The sequence below is a fragment of the Bubalus kerabau genome, chromosome X (genome assembly GCF_029407905.1).
Source record: "Bubalus kerabau isolate K-KA32 ecotype Philippines breed swamp buffalo chromosome X, PCC_UOA_SB_1v2, whole genome shotgun sequence".
Classification (NCBI taxonomy): Eukaryota; Metazoa; Chordata; class Mammalia; order Artiodactyla; family Bovidae; genus Bubalus; species Bubalus kerabau.
Window position 1 is genome coordinate 75,036,326 of NC_073647.1, and position 17,068 is coordinate 75,053,393.

The following is a 17,068-nucleotide window of genomic DNA, read 5'->3' on the forward strand; positions in this document are numbered from 1 at the left end:
TCATGTTGATGTATGGCAAAACCAATACAATATTGTAAAGTAATTAACCTCCAATTAAGTAAATAAATTTATATTAAAAAAATAAAGTACTCATCATAAATATAGAGGGAATTCAGCCCAATTTAATAAAAAAATAAAATTTAGAATTGGAATGAATTCTATACCTTCTCCCTATCCATTCTGCACCACTCAACATGCCCAATGTCACTGTGAAAACTGCCATTTCAAAGCCTGTGGGGATCTTATCCTCCCAGGTCAGGCTGGGACTCGACGGTAAACAGGAGGCACAGAGAGAGAAGTGTAAAGGCAGCTTTAACATTTTCAGTGAAAAGAGCCAACTTGTTTGTGGGTTTGATTCGCTTTTAATAACAAGCTCCCTCAACCAAAACTGATGAATTGGCATAAGAACAAGGGTACAAAAGGAACATCAAGGGGCCTTCCAAAATGCTAACCCAAGGATGAATTCTCTGCTTTGGGTGGCCATCACTTTATCCCTTGGAACCAGGAGATAAAAAGATGCAAAGCTTTTAATATATGCTGCCTGAATATATAAAGGAACCAGTTAGACCATGTGGCCCATGGTGATGTTGTCTTAATACTTTATAATCACATTCCATACTTTAAACAAATGCAAAGTCTGCCACATGCTGCCCTTCAAAGGCAATTTCACTGGATACAGAATTGAAAGTAATCACTGATACAGCATAAATAAAGCCTCTTCTGGGTAAACACCAAAGCATTTTCCACACAGTATTACATTTTAAAATAGCTAACTTTATTATCAGTGAAAAGATAGGCACAAAGTGGATTCAAACCTGCTTAACTTTATTGGAACTAGCTCAGTTGATTACAGAACAGGGTCTCCATCATTATGGGGCCACATACATTTTAAATCAAAGGTGATTTCTGTCCAGCCATCTGCCAACCTCAGCTATCCATTCTACAAACACATGCCATCAATCACAAGGGAGGCCAGAAGGAGTTCTGATGGCTCCATGTAACCCATCGTTGCTACCAGAGAAAAATAAACAAACTCCCAACAGTTGTCTAACTGATGATGGATGGTACTTGGAAGATATATTTCCAAGGATCATGGCGGGCTGAAATTGGTGGCAATTAGCCCATAGCTGATGCCTTCCTTTGAAAACATGTTCAACAAGACTGCACACATTTTAAGTAACACATTCCAAATGTGAATGAGCAATTGAGATAATGAGATTGCATGGCTAACAGACAAGAGAATATCATTTATAAAAGTTAGTGCATATGTATACACTTGAAGCTGCCGGATTATGAGTGGTTAGGCTCTTGATAAAAAAGTAGTCTGCACAATCAGTTTGTTCGTTTCTCAACTGGTGTCCCCACCCACTCTGTAACAAGAAAAAGAATGCACGACTGGGCTCTTGGTGTGTTTCCCATGGCAGATGACATCAGATATTTTAGGTTCCCACTATCCTGTCGTCCTGAAGCTCAAAAGCAGCACTGAGAATAAATCCTTCATTAAAACAATAATCCGATACATGGTCTTAAAAGACAGCTCAAGCTAGTTTTATTTAATAAAAAATTGTTAATAGGAATTTTATATCAAGTAATGTTTATTTTAATGAAGTTTTTCTGTACATGGGACACTGGTATACAACTGACTCAGAAGGTCCCCAGAGACCACCAGGCAGTACAAGTTAAGACAACAAGGTCACCCTCCTGTCCTGAGGTGCCAGTAAAATGCATAGATAAGTGGGAGTCCAGAAGAATCCCCCAAATGTTATTACTTCGACACAATCATGAAAAGGTGGCTAACTTGAGATTTCTCTCATAAACCTGAATTTTTAAAATGACACCTATTAGAGATTTTCTGAAAAGGCTGGATCTATCCTCCCAGTAAACAGAAAACACTGACATGGACTTCTTCCATCTCTTAGATGTTCCATATTACTTTAGCAAATTACCTGGGATTAAAAACTGAGCCAAAAGGGACTCCCTCTGGTGTGAGGGGGCAGAGAAGCTGTGAAAAGTTCAAAATAGTAGTTGGCCAAGAACTTCTTCTTTTCCTCAAAAAATAGGAGTCTAAAGAGATGGCTGCCACACAGTGTGGAATGTATGACATTTGTCACCTTACAAAATGTGATTAAAAGGACGGCTCCCAGAGCTAGCAAAAACTTGGCAATGTGTCATAATCATGAAAGGAGTAGATGAAATGTTGGTTTCTTCTTTTTCTTTTCTATTTATCTGAATAGAAAGTAGCAGTCCTGAGGTTTGCTACTTGTTGGTTCTATTATGTGAGGGTTTCCCCCCATGACTAAAGGGTAGTATGAGTGAGTAGTAACACAACTGCACTTTTAATTTCTATTTGGGATTCAGTTGATGACTGAGGACTTGTGTAGGATGATCATTTCATTTTTGAAAATTTCAGTCAAGACTGGCTTAAAAGTTACATCACCTTCCCTCCTGTCTCCCCCTCACCACAGACAAAACAATTCCTTTCAGGAACAATACAAAAATATTGTTAAATATGCCATTCCTACATTAGCAGAGAAACCCTGTAAAATGATCTGATACCCAAACCCATAGCAAGAGAAGAAGTGAGGTTGATTTCTTAGGGGGATGTTTCACGTGACTCTTTTGAAATAAGGATCAGGAAAGCAAAAACCTTGCAAAAGGCACTGCAAGAGAAACAAGGAATTCAAAACGTTGGACAAATTACTCAAACCAGGGACACTGTCCAAAACGCATGTGCCCTGGACTATGTTGGTGTCTCTTCTTAAACGGGAGCATTTTGTATAGAAAAAATGTTTCCCAAAATAAGCATGGTAACTGGCAGAGTGGAAAGCTGTAGTGTGGTCTTGAAAAAGTCACTTAACCTCTCCAGGTCTCAGATTCCTCATTACTAAAATGAGGGGGAAGGGCTATATAGCTAAAGTTCTTCCAGCCACTATGCCTCACAATGTAATATATCAGGCCTACTCTTCTATTAATCTGGTTTCTATCTAACACATCCCCAAACCCCTATGCCCCCCACCCTTATCTAACACCTCCCTTCCTTCCCTCACCCCCCACCCGATACCCCTGAAAACTGATCTTAATGACATTGTCTGTGGATCTGTCACCTTAATGAAGGGCAGAGAGGTGACACAGAGCAGAGACCTGTGGCAACAGACAGCCCTTCTGTGTCCCTAGAGGCAGCCCAAAGCCAAGCTTGGGGCTATGGCCTCGTTGGTCCCTGCCCACACGTGTGCTTCCTGCTGCTCTCCAAAGGTGTTCCAAGATGAAGTCACTGGCAGTGCGAAGAGGTAGCTGAGAATAGTGCTGCAGCACCCTCTCCCCCGACTGCAGCAGAGTACTTTGGGCTTCTGATGCTCTTCCATCGGAGGTGATAGCCAAATTTGTCTTTTAAGACGTATGTGAAGAATTTGGGAAAACAACACGAGTTATTTCAACGCAGTCACCAGAAATTCAAAGCCTTCAACCTGTCAACAAAAATGCTTCCTCATTTTGCTAATGATGAGCAGTTTGAGACTGGTGACACAGCCAGTGAATTTGTGCTGGAGAAGAAATAAACACTGAGCAGCTTGGTCTCAGGAAAGGCAAGCAAGCTGTGTTCCTGGCTCCACACAGACTACACAAGTCTGTATACAGCACCTCATGCAACTGTCCGTCAAGGCCTCAGGTGGTCTAACTCCCTAAGAGAGAAGTTGTGCATCACTCAGCTAATTTACTCTCCTAGCATCTGAAAGCAATATATTAATTATCCAAATGCATAAATTACTCCAGAGTATATATATGAATGTATGAACCTCCACGAGGGGAACCAAAAGAACCCACTTCCAAAGCACCACTGAAATAAAGATAAACACAATCTCCTGGCCCAGGGTAGCTGGGAAATTGGGAGGGGTAAATTAATTCCAGCACCCTTCTGCACCCCAATACTCCCTACCTTTTCTCCAGTTTACACAGCTTCTAAAACTATTCCCTTTCATGAGCCCAAAGCAAGAGGTCTCTCTGGATGCTGCCTAGGTGGTAACCATACAAAACAGCACACACCTCAATCCTCTCTGGCTTCCCACTTCTGAACTACATGTTACACACGGTCTTCTAAACATACTGTGCTCTTCTATAAAAGAATGATCTGGAATATGGAAATGAGAAACAAATTTCACCACGTTGAGAACACTGATGTATATCCAGCTATTAACAGTCCTAGTAGTTGTATAAATCCAAACAATAAACTTTAGAGCACATTCAAATGGATCTGGCTTTAGAGGTACTCCCTAAGGGTACCAGAACAGACTGGAGTTCATATGGTATTACCTAAGTACTATGTTGATTCAATAAAAAGTTCCTTTAAAAAAATCCCCTCCCCCAACCCTTGTCCTCACCCTCAAAATAAGAACAAACAAAAGGGAAGAATGATTAAAAGCATTCTTGCTGATACACTGCAGCTCTTGATTCGACCGTTTAGATGAGATATTCCACCATCTCTGTATCAGGCTCTTGTCCCAGGATCTGAATGGGAGTTTTTCTTTCCAGAGTGTTGGAGTGGAAAACAGAGCCATCTAAATGGAAATAAAGGTTTAGAAAACACTTAGGGACAAGGTGACAACTCACATTTTATTCTCATTTAAAAAATTATTTTATTTATTTTTAATTGAAGGGTAATTGCTTCACAATATTGTGTTGGTTTCGGCCATCCATCAACATGCATTAGCCATAGGTATATATACTCATTTCTTAAAAAAAAAAAAAAAAAAAGCTTTTGGCCACACTGTGTAGCATGTGGGATCTTAGTTCCTCTACCAGGGATTGAACTCACACCCCTTGCGTTGGCAGTTCAGAAACACTCAAAATTTGAGAAATGGCTTTAGAGCCCATATTTAAGCCTATGGCAAAGTAAGACTGGCCCACTACCTTCTGCATCTTGCTCACCCAAGCATTTACTGTTACTTGGAAAATGACCTTGCCTCATCCCCATTCCTGTCCTGGAGAAGTCCTCGACAGACTCTCTGCCCTCATCTCTTCTGATGAATCTGCTTTAGCACTTGAAAAGTCCGGCCCACATGACCAACTGTGCCTACACATCAGGCCAACCCACCAATCCATAATTGAGGGCAAAACCCCGAGCTATCTGACCCAGAGAATCCTTACCTGGCTTATCCGGATTGCAGCTCAGGCTTGGTGTAGACAAACGACGTGGTCCAGAACCGGTGGCTGGACTTGCAGGAGCCTCAGACTGAGCCAAAGCTGGAGCTGGAGTTGGAGCTGGAGGAGCAGCCGCAGCCGGAGCTGGAGTTGGTGCCTGAGTCTGAGCCGGAGCAGAAGCCTGAGCCGCTGCAGGAGCTGGAACTGGAGTTGGAGCTGGAGCTGGAACTGGAGCCGGAACAGCTGGAGCAACCTGAATGGTGGCGGCAGCAACAGGAGCAACAACAGTAGCAGTGACAGCAGAGGCAGTAGCTGGAATTGGAGCTCCGGTGGCAGCTGGAGAAACGGCAGCAGCCAGAGTAGCAGCAGCAGTTGCTGGAGACGGGGCGGTGGCGGCAGCAGTGGCCGGAGCAGAGGCAGCAGCGACAGCCACTGGAGCAGCAGCTACCATGGTGGTGGTGTTGGTGGCAGCGGCGGCAGTGATTGTGGCAGCAGCGGCAGCAGCAGCAACTGGAGCAGGAACAGAGATGGGAGCTACAGCGTTGGTTTTGTTGGATTCTACTCCCCGTTCCGTTTGGGTGCTGCAGTCCCGGCTGCCTGTCTTGGAGTGAGCTGACAGCAGGGGAGTTGAGGGCGGCACAGGTGAAGGGGTGGAAGGAACTGACTCAGCACGGTAGTCTCCACCCAGGAGGATACCTACCAAAGAAAGAAGGAGAGAACTTAGAAAACTACAGGCTATTCCAATAGACACCCGATGACCTCTTCTTCCTTGCAGGAGGTTCAGGAGGAAATAGGAACAGTTCCAAATTCTTTCCTTGTGCCTCCAGAGAACCCAGGAATTAGTTTGTCAGGCACCTCCCACCAGGGCTGGCTCAAAGTTTCTTTCAGACGGGGCAGATCCCTTCTGGTTCTCATTCTCTAACCCCCAGCACAACATATTAAACCTTTAAGTGTCCTGGGTATTTGTTTTGATTTATTTTTCCAATGGTGATTGATTTCCAACAAGCTGTCAGAATGCTTCTGCTTGGTTCCACTTGTAACCAACACTAGCTATTAGCAGACAGCTGAAAAGGACTGAGGCAAGGATTCTGTGGTTGCAGATGGGTGTGATGGTAATTGTGTGATCTAAGGCTCTCATCCTGACCATGGTCCCCCAAATACCTACTCTAACCAAAGGACAGTGCAAGTGTCAGAGGACCAAGAGAGGTATTAGAATCAACAAAAAGAGCTAAAATAAAAAAATATAAAGAGCTTGTTTCCTCAGGCTCTAAAAAATGTGCCTTGTGGTATCCACAAAAGTTCTGGGGTTTTGATTAGAGGGGAAGGAATGGACAGGAATGGAATGAAAAAGTACATTCTGTTCTCAGAACATTCTGGTAACAAAAACCTGCCACCCAGCTCCACTTAGGTTAACTAGAACTCTGTGTCCTCCTATTATATGGGAGAAAAGAACACAGAAAAAGCTGGAATTTTGAAATGGTGAATGACACGAAAGCCACATGGGCTTTGGACAAAGACAAAAGGTTCCATGTGGCAAAAGCCAAAGCTGAGGATTTTTAAGAGGAAATTGACGTTATCTTCCTTCCCAAAGAGAACTTGGGATTCTTATCAGCCTGTGGCTTTAACCAGTGTTTTCTCAGTGAGACTTCACACTTTCTGCTAAATATGCCGTCAGCCTCTCAGGATGACAAAACTGAACCTGGTGTATCTTCCTCTCTAAAATCAGGACCATCACTCCTTCTCATTGCCATGTGGGCATGTATCCAAGTCAGGGTTCTCTCTAAACATGTCATTTTTTTTTTAATTTTATTTTTTAAACTTTACATAATTGTATTAGTTTTGCCAAATATCAAAATGAATCCGCCACAGGTATACATCTGTTTTGTTTACCGTCATTACCTAGGCTCCCCTTCCAGCTCTTGTCATCCCGCTTCTCTTCCATGATGGGGGTGCCAGTCAGGGTTGAAGAATGGGAGAGCAAGCCTGATCCAGCATTGGAAATGGACATCAGCGACTTTGCTGGCCGCATGGATGACAGCTGCTCTGTCTTACTCGGCTCCTTCCGGGAACGCTGCTGGAGCACTTTGATCATGGCATCCTTCTCAATAATCTGGGCATGGAGGGTCTTAATCCTAAGAGCCAAAGACAAAAAATGTATAAAACATTGCTGCCACCTCTAGGTTCTGATCTCACTACATGCGTGGACTTGAGCTTCTGTTTTCTTTTTCTAAAAAATCTTTTTGGCTGGCCGTGCTGCCATGGTTTGGGGATCTTAGTTCCCCAACCAGGGATTGAATCCGTGGCCCCTGCAGTGGAAGCGCAGTTCTAACCACTGGACAGCCAGGGAGGTTCCCCATTATCTTTTCAACTAAGGGGTGGTCTACTTATTTCTGAGTTGTAAGACAAGAGACAGTGTCTTGCAACAATTTTTAATGCACACCCAAATGGGCACAGCAGATCATCCAGGAGTTATTGCTTAAACCTTAGGAAGCCAAAGAAAAAGTATCTGTGAAAAGAAAGGCTGTATGTGAGAGAGTAAACTGATGCAGTGGGTACCACAGATAAGAATCTGAGTCAATGGAAATGATGAGTCAGTCAATGAGAACTTCTATGAACGGGCTACAACTTGGGCTAATAAGTAAGTGACCATGAGCTTATGAGAGACATCGGATACCCTATCTCCCAGTTTGAGTGGATGCTCTTTTGCCAAGCACTTTACTGTACCACAGAGTTGAGGTGCAATCCTAGAAAGAATACCCCAGAGTGCAAATACTAACAATTCAGTTCTGGCAGAGGGCCTATGGAAAGCAATTACCAAGGACAATGAGGAAAGCAATATTACTTGGAATTCCAGAGTTAGAATAATCAAGGTAAAGGTCATTCCATCTCAAATCCTAAATAACAGGCTGGGAGCGGGGAAGGGGTGGAGGAGGTTGCCTTATCAGGTGTCCCTGTGGTGAATGAAGATGCTTGCTCTTCCCTACTGACCTATCTGGTGTCTCTGCACCAACTCTCAGATCCACCAGAGTCCAGATCAGCATTTTACCTGCCCTCCATGTCAAGGCAACGCTTGTTAGCCATCAAGATTTCTTCTTCCTCCTTCTGGATGCGAGCTTCTAGAGCCGTGTCATAGCTGGTATTAGGAGAGTGACTGATGACTGTTGTGTCCCTGGGAAGGAAAATGGCAGTGATGATGATGGGAGGGCAACAAAATTGATGAACCCTATCTTCCTCCTAAGTCAAACGTATTGTCAGAAAGTCCTAAACTAAAATCAAACTTATCAGGAATGGTGGCTTTCTGGGTGACTTACTGGTAAGAATCAGTGATGGATTCTATGAGAGGTGCACAGGCTTGCCTTCAGAACTACATAGTTCTGCCAAAACCTCTGGCAGAAAGTACCTTCAAGTTTTTAGATCATGGCCAGGCAATAGGAAGACATTTATTTTTTAACTTTATATTATTTATATTACATATGAGAAATGCCCATTTTATTCTCATGACAGTCATGGAGAGGAAAAAACTAGACTTTGAAGTAAGTCAGAGAATGTACCAAATAGCTGTTGCTACATTCAACAGCAGTAACTCTACCTGAGTGTTTGCTAAAAATGAACTCTAGACATGTCAACAGACCAGTTCAGGTAGGGCATGGGAACTGAGTGAGAAGCAGAGTCTTTGAGTCAGTGCCACTTGATTCCTACTGAAGCTACATCTGAAACATTCTAGTGCCAAATCAGTGAGTCCCCCTCAACTGACTAGTCTCCTGCCCGAGTCCCAACTGCCTGAAGGACCATCATGTTCCATCTGAAAGTGTCTCAGGCCATTAACTCAAAGAGTAACTAACAAGGAGAAAAGTATGTGTGTGTATGTGTATGTGAGAGAGGTGAAGGGTGGGGGAGAGACATGGAGAGGAAGGGAAAGGATGTAACCCATAGACAAGGCCGATGTTTAAACAGCACAAGTCAAAGACACATGGGAATCCTATATCCTCCTGATAAGTGATATCATGCATCTTTCTTTAGTTCATTTAGAACTAGTGGTAGAGAAGAGAAGGAAGAAAACTGGATCTTACTTGAGTAACTTGGAGGGAAAAAAAAGGGATTAGGAAGAATGTTATAATAACATTGGTTTTAAAGAAAACCAGACAATGGGCTGAGAAAACAATGACCGGCACTGCTGTGCGATACTTCCTCTGAGAATGAGAATCTGCAGAACTCCAGGCATCTTTTGTGCTGGCAGCTAGTTACGTCCTGTGAGCTTAGAGACTGTGACCAGTGCAGATGGCAGTGAAGGGGCAGGGGAAGGAAGAGGCAGAAAGTAGGTATTAAAGTTGGGATACTTTGGAGAGCTTCTGCAAAATTAACAGTTCCCCCAAATGCTTGCCCCTTATACATGAGGTGGGAAACAATGTACCTGAATTGTGAAGTAATAGGAGAACAAGAAGGGAAAGGACCACAGTGGCTTTCATCATTTGCTAAATTCAAAGTATTTTAGCATCTCAGAATTCGGAGAAGGCAATGGCAACCCACTCCAGTACTCTTGCCTGGAGAATCCCATGGACAGAGGAGCCTGGTAGGCTATAGTCCATGGGGTCACTAAGAGTCAGACACGACTGAGCGATTTCACTTTCACTTTTTACTTTCATGCATTGGAGAAGGAAATGGCAACCCACTCCAGTATTCTTGACTGGAGAATCCCAGGGACAGAGGAGCCTGTTGAGCTGCCGTCTATGGGGTCGCACAGAGTTGGACACGACTGACATGACTTAGCAGCAGTAGCAGCAGAATTCTACATTTGCCCTACTGCAGTTCACTTGCTTGTAATCCTACTTTGAATGGCCCCTGTGTCCCAAAGTATGCAAAAGAAACCAGCGTTGTGTAATGTTGAGAGCACAGACCCTGACTGTAGACCCGGTCAGGGTCAAGTTCCACTTTCCCAAGTCCTCTGCCACTAACAAACTCGAAGAGCTCAGGAACTGGTTAACTGCCCTAAGCCTCAGTCTCTTTGTATGCAAAACTGAGATAATAATTATACCCATATCTCATGGGATGGGGGAGGGGAGGGATAAAATGAAAGTATGCATATAAGCCATGCAGTGCCAGGCACAGGAAAATCCCTCAACAAAACTATCCATTATTAAGAGAGAAAAGTATAGGTAGAAAGAGAATTGCCTACAAGAGAGTATGAGTTGAATGAATTCTAGCTCTAGGTATGACCCTAGAGGAGTTGCCCGCAGTGCAGAGTTCCCATGTGATGGCCTGGCTCCGACACTGGGGACTTGAGTTTGCGGTCTGTCACTGGGGGAGCCAGTGCTGGCTTCCTGCCACTTTCATTGCATAAAAGACCATTTTGGGGACACACAGCCCTGCCAGCTAATTGATATGGACACTGTGAACTCCTCAGGAATGGAGCCTGAAAATGTGGGGCACTTAGTGAATTCCTACAGAGCTGCCAGGATGGCCTTCAACATCAATCTTCCTTCTAGACCAGGGCTACCAGGCCAGTGGCTTAAGCCAAAGCAAGTGGGCACAGCGCTGGAGGGAGCAACTTGACCTGCTAACTTCCAATACTCTGACCATACCCAGCAGAGAGATACTGGACTTGAAATGACAACCTACAGACCCCAAACCCAGATACCTGAATTTACTATCCTGCATCTCAAATTCTTAAGTAAACTGTTTCTGGCAACTATCGTTCCAATCATCTTCTCTCTCCTTCCTCTGTCTGACAAAGTTATCCCTGTCACATTACTTACATTGCTTTCTAGAATATCACCCATGACCTCCTAATTAAAACATCTAGCAGCCTTTTAAACTTCCAGGCCATCTTTTCCTATCAGTAGCAGCCTTTTGTTTATTTAACATGGGAACTCAACCATGAGTGGAGCACTGTGTTTGAAGTTCCTGGGAGGCTGGAGAGTGAATGGACATGGATAAGACTAGTCCCTGAGTGCAGGGAACATGCAAGGGGAGGGGGAAAAAAGTAAAGAATTAACTACTACAGAAATGAGTTTGGACTTAATTCCAATAGGCCCCAAAGATTATTAGAGCTTTTCAAAGGGAATGAAATAATCCAGGCTGTGTTTTAGGAAGATAGCTTTATCTCTGCTGAAACGTGATGGAGAGATGAAAGGAACCATAACACTAGAATCAGGCAGGCCAGTCAGAAAGGTTATAATCCCAGCAACAGATTTTGAAAATGGGACCCAGTGAAGTGGCACAGGAAATGGAAACAGGCTACAGGAGGCAGAATTGCTAGAACTTGGAGACTATTTAAATGTGGGTGTTAGGGAGATGGAAGAATGAATGAGGACTTTGTTGTTTCTAATTCAAATGACTAGAAAAGATGGCATACTGCTCTATTTCTGTGATAGGAAACCAAGAACTTTTCTCTCTCTTTCTTTCTTGGAAAACGCTATGAGTTTTGATTTTAGTTACAGTGGAGTTACAGTATCTTATTGAATAGCCATGACAATATACAACAAGTTGTTGAAAACTCTAACTTTAATCTTAGAGATGTCAGATTTGAAGCTAGAGTAGTCACTTCAGTTCAGTCGCTCAGTAGTGTCTGACTCTTTGGGACCCCATGAACTGCAGCACGGCAGGCCTCCCTGTCCATCACCAACTCCCGCAGTTCACCCAAACTCATGTCAATCCAGTTGGTGATGCCATCCAGCCATCTCTTCCTCCATCGTACGCTTCTCCTCCTGCCCCCAATCCCTTCCAGCATCAGAGTCTTTTCCAATGAGTCAACTCTTCGCATGAGGTGGCCAAAGTACTGGAGTTTCAGCTTTAGCATCAGTCCTTCCAAAGAAATCCCAGAGCTGATCTCCTTCAGAATGGACTGGCTGGATCTCCTTGCAGTCCAAGGGACTCGCAAGAGTCTTCTCCAACACCACAGTTCAAAAGCATCAATTCTTCAGTGCTCAGCTTTCTTCACAGTCCAACTCTCACATCCATACATGACCACTGGAAAAACCATAGCCTTGACTAGACAGACCTTTGTTGGCAAAGTAATATCTCTGCTTTTAAAAATGCCATCTAGGTTGGTCATAACTTTCCTTCCAAGGAGTAAGCGTCTTTTAATTTCATGGCTGCAATCACCATCTGCAGTGATTTTGGAGCCCAGAAAAGTAAAGTCTGACACTGTTTCCCCATCTATTTCCCATGAAGTGATGGGACCAGATGCCATGATCTTCGTTTTCTGAATGTTGAGCTTTAAGCCAACTTTTTCACTCTCCTCTTTCACTTTCATCAACAGGCTCTTTAGGTCTTCTTCACTTTCTGCCATAAGGGTGGTGTCATCTGCATATCTGAGGTTATTGATATTTCTCCCAGCAATCTTGACTCCAGCTTGTGCTTCTTCCAGCCCAGCGTTTCTCATGATGTACTCTGCATATAAGTTAAATAAGCAGGGTGACAGTATGCAGCCTTGACGTACTCCTTTTCCTATTTGGAACCAGTCTGTTGTTCCATGTCCAGTTCTAACTGTTGCTTCCTGACCTGCATGTAGGTTTCTCAAGAGGCAGATCAGGTGGTCTGGTATTCCCATCTCTTTCAGAATTTTCCAGTTGATTGTGATCCACCCAGTCAAAGGCTTTGGCATAGTCAATAAAGCAGAAATAGATGTTTTTCTGGAACTCTCTTGCTTTTTCCATGATCCAGCGGATGTTGGCAATTTGATCTCTGGTTCCTCTGCCTTTTCTAAAACCAGCTTGAACATCAGGAAGTTCACAGTTCACATATTGCTGAAACCTGGCTTGGAGAATTTTGAGCATTACTTTACTAGCATGTGAGATGAGTGCAATTGGGCGATAGTTTGAGCATTCTTTGGCATTGCCTTTCTTTGGGATTGGAATGAAAACTGACCTTTTCCAGTCCTGTGGCCACTGCTGAGTTTTCCCAATTTGCTGGCATATTGAGTGCAGCACTTTCACAGCATCATCTTTCAGCATTTGAAATAGCTCAACTGGAATTCCATCACCTCTACTAGCTTTGCTCGTAGTGATGCTTTCTAAGGCCCACTTGACTTCACATTCCAGGATGTCTGGCTCTAGGTGAGTGATCACACTACCGTGATTATATTGGTCGTGAAGATCCTTTTTGTACAGTTCTTCTGTGTATTCTTGCCACCTCTTCTTAATATCTTCTGCTTCTGTTAGGTCCATACCATTTCTGTCCTTTATCAAGTACATCTTTGCATGAAATGTTCCCTTGGTATCTCTAATTTTCTTAAAGAGATTTCTAGTCTTTCCCATTCTGTTGTTTTCCACTATGTCTTTGCATTGATCTCTGTGGAAGGCTTTCTTATCTCTTCTTGCTATTCTTTGGAACTCTGCATTCAGATGCTTATATCTTTCCTTTGCTTTTCGCTTCTCTTCTTTTCACAGCTATTTGTAAGGCCTCCTCAGACAACCATTTTGCTTTTTTGCATTTCTTTTCCACGGGGATGGTCTTGATCCCCATCTCCTGTACAATGTCATGAACCTCCGTCCATAGTTCATCAGGCACTCTATGTATCAGATCTAGTCCCTTAAATCTATTTCTCACTTCTACTGTACAATCATAAGGAATTTGATTTAGGTCCTACCTGAATGGTCTAGTGGTTTTCCCTACTTTCTTCAATTTAAGTCTGAATTTGGCAATAAAGAGTTCATGATCTGAGCCACAGTCAGCTCCTGGTCTTGTTTTTGCTGACTGTATAGAGCTTCTCCATATTTGGCTGCAAAAAATATAATCAATCTGATTTCGGTGTTGACCATCTGGTGATGTCCAGGTGTAGAGTCTTCTCTTGTGTTGTTGGAAGAGGGTGTTTGCTATGACCAGTGCGTTCTCTTGGCAAAACTCTATTAGTCTGTGCCCTGCTTCATTCCGTATTCCAAGGCCAAATTTGCCTGTTATTCCAGGTGTTTCTTGACTTCCTACTTTTGCATTCCAGTCCCCTATAATGAAAAGGACATCTTTTTTGGGTGCTAGTTCTAAAAGGTCTTGTAGGTCTTCATAGAACTGTTCAACTTCAGCTTCTTCAGCATTACTGGTTGGGGCATAGACTTGGATTATTGTGATATTGAATGGTTTACCTTGGAAACGAACAGAGATCATTCTGTCATTTTTGAGATTGCATCCAAGTACTGCATTTTGGAGTCTTTTGTTGACCATGATGGCTACTCCATTTCTTCTAAGGGATTCCTGCCCGCAGTAGTAGATATAATGGTCATAAGAGTTAAATTCACCCATTCCAGGTCATTTTAGTTTGCTGATTCCTAGAATGTCTACGTTCACTCTTGCCATTTCCTTTTTGACTACTTCCAATTTGCCTTGATTCATGGGCCTAACTTTCCAGGTTCCTATGCAATATTGCTCTTTACAGCATCGGACCTTGCTTCTATCACCAGGTCAGGGGTGGCAGCCAGGAGGAGCTACCCCATGCCCGAGGTCAAGGGCGGCGGCCAAGAGGAGCATCCCAATGTCCAAGGGGCAGTGGCTGTGTGGGTGCAGGAGGGCGGAGAGGAGCTACTCCACGTTCAAGGTCAGGAGGGGCGGCTGTGAGGGGATACCCCTCGTCTAAGGTAAGGAGCAGCAGCTGCACTTTGCTGGAGCAGCCGTGAAGAGATATCCCACGTCCAAGGTAAGAGAAACCCAAGCAAGATGGTAGGTGTTGCGAGAGGCATCAGAGGGCAGACACACAAACCATAATCACAGAAATCTAGTCAATCTAATCACACGGACCACAGCCTTGTCTACCTCAATGAAACTAAGCCATGTGGGGCCACCCAAGACAGGAGGGTCATGGTGGAGAGGTCTGACAGAATGTGGTCGACTGGAGAAGGGAATGGCAAACCACTTCAGTATTCTTGCCTTGAGAACCCCATGAACAGTATGAAAAGGCAAAATGATAGGATACTGAAAGAGGAACTCCCCAGGTCAGTAGGTGCCCAATATGCTACTGGACATCAGTGGAGAAATAACTCCAGAAAGAATGAAGGGATGGAGCCAAAGCAAAAACAGTACCCAGTTGTGAAGCTAGAGTAGAGAGCAAGATAACTAAGATAGAAGGTAGAATGAGAGGAAAAACTGAGAAAGGAACTGGAGAAAGGTCTCCACAGTGCAAGATTAGATAGACATGCATAACAAGCGTGACCAGCTTCTACCCTCTGCTATCCATTTCTTTACTTCCCTCTTTCCCAGATGTACTTGGTCCCAAATAAAAGTGAAACACTGCACATTTGGAGAACAGTAACAACCTGATTTAGTAAGTGCAAAGAAATAAGTTACATGGTTGGTCAGGTGTGTTATCTTTTTTTCTTTTTGCTATTTAGAAATAGATCACCATTTGTGAGCTGAAACTAAAAATCTGCATTGCCAAATTGGTTCTTAGATGAACTCCTACTTGCTAGTAATTTCCCTCATCTACATTAGGCATCTAGAGGGGAATCTTTAGGAACACAATAATATGAAGTTATAATATAGGCTATGTTATTGAGATTATTTATAATAGACTAAGAAACTAAATAAATCTCAAATAGCAACTCTCAAAAGGGGATAATCCCTATTTCATCACCTTTGAAATCATCCTATATGGGGCACAGCAGAATATAGCAGTTAAGATGTCAAAAATGCAGATTTAAGTCCTGGTTCTTCTGTTTTTTAATAGTTGTATCATCTTGGGGGAAGTATTTCATCTGTCTGTGCTTCAGTTACCTTGTCTATAGAATGAAAACTAGTACTTTGCTCAAAGAATTATCATTAAGATAAGCAATAATTGTAAAGCACTTAGAAGAGCATCTTATAGTAAACACTACATGTGATTTCTTGCATTGACAGCTTTCCCTTTGACAAGAGATGTTTCATAGAATCAAAGTGCCACAATGAGTATAAACAGAAAACCTTATGTCTTCTCACCTGAGAAAAGACAGATGTCTATTTTTGTATTAAAAATCTGTATTTTATTATTCACAGTGGCCAAACGCTGGAAACAATCTCAAAATCCATCATCAAATGAATGCATAAAGTGTGGTACATCCATGTGATGGAACACTACTCAGCAATAAAAAAGGAGCAGACTATTAATATACACATTAATTTAGAGGAAGCTCAGAGTAATCATGCTGAGTGAAAGAAATTTAAAAAAACAGTACATACTATATGGCCTTTTTAAAAATATGACATTTAGGATTTTTTTGCAAAAACAAACAAGCTTTTTGGCCAACCCCATGTTGGGCAATGTTGCAAGTTTGCCAATGGAAAAGGCAAACTTACAATGACAAAGAACAGATGTTGTCTGGGGTCAGGCATAGGAGGAGGGGTTCAAGTTAAAGGGGCATAAGGACACTTTAGAATGCGTCCTCTATTTTGATGGTGGATACATATACAATAATATCTTACATTATTGTATATCATTACCAACATTCACCAAATCAGACCCTTAAAATGAGTAGTTTTTAAATATGTAGCTTATACTTCAATTGAAAAAAATTCTGCAACTACCATTGACACCACCAAAGCAACATTTCCTAATCATGAAACCTGTTATTTACCTATGAGCTATTATTTTAGGAATATATTAAGTTTGGGATACTAGCAGAATACACAGAAGAAACCAAGAAGGCCATTACAACGTGACACTAGATTTAAGGATTTAAATTGTAGAGTGATAAATAATTTCTGTCCTTCTTTCATTTCTTTTCTCCTTCTTTCATTTTTTGTCCTTTCTTTCTTTCCTTTATTACTCAAACGTATGTTGAGCACTTTCTATCTGCAGCCAATAGCCTAGGCACTTAAAAATTATTCTGAAAGAAAATAATATATAAAGGCTTTACTACAGAAAGGGGCAAAGAGCAGAACCTTGGTCAATACATTAAGGATTGGGAGGAGGGAAAGTGAAATCATTGGAGAGAAAATAAATGGCAAGAGAAGTTGAAAGGGAAGGCAGAAAAGC

General features: G+C 42.6%; 1 protein-coding gene across 12 annotated transcripts in view; it reads right to left on the reverse strand.

Moving 5' to 3' along the window:
* Positions 1–753: 753 nt before the first annotated feature.
* The window catches only part of AMOT (angiomotin), a 66,212-nt gene continuing 49,897 nt past the window's right edge, over positions 754–17,068 (reverse strand). For all 12 annotated transcript variants that reach the window (XM_055564735.1, XM_055564733.1, XM_055564744.1 and 9 more), the window contains 4 exons: positions 8,180–8,302; positions 7,033–7,265; positions 5,140–5,829; positions 754–4,550 (listed from right to left, as the gene is read on the reverse strand). In XM_055564735.1, coding sequence (XP_055420710.1) covers positions 4,453–4,550; positions 5,140–5,829; positions 7,033–7,265; positions 8,180–8,302 — 1,144 coding nt within the window. In that variant the 3' untranslated portion in view covers positions 754–4,452. The remainder of the gene's footprint in view (positions 4,551–5,139; positions 5,830–7,032; positions 7,266–8,179; positions 8,303–17,068) is intronic.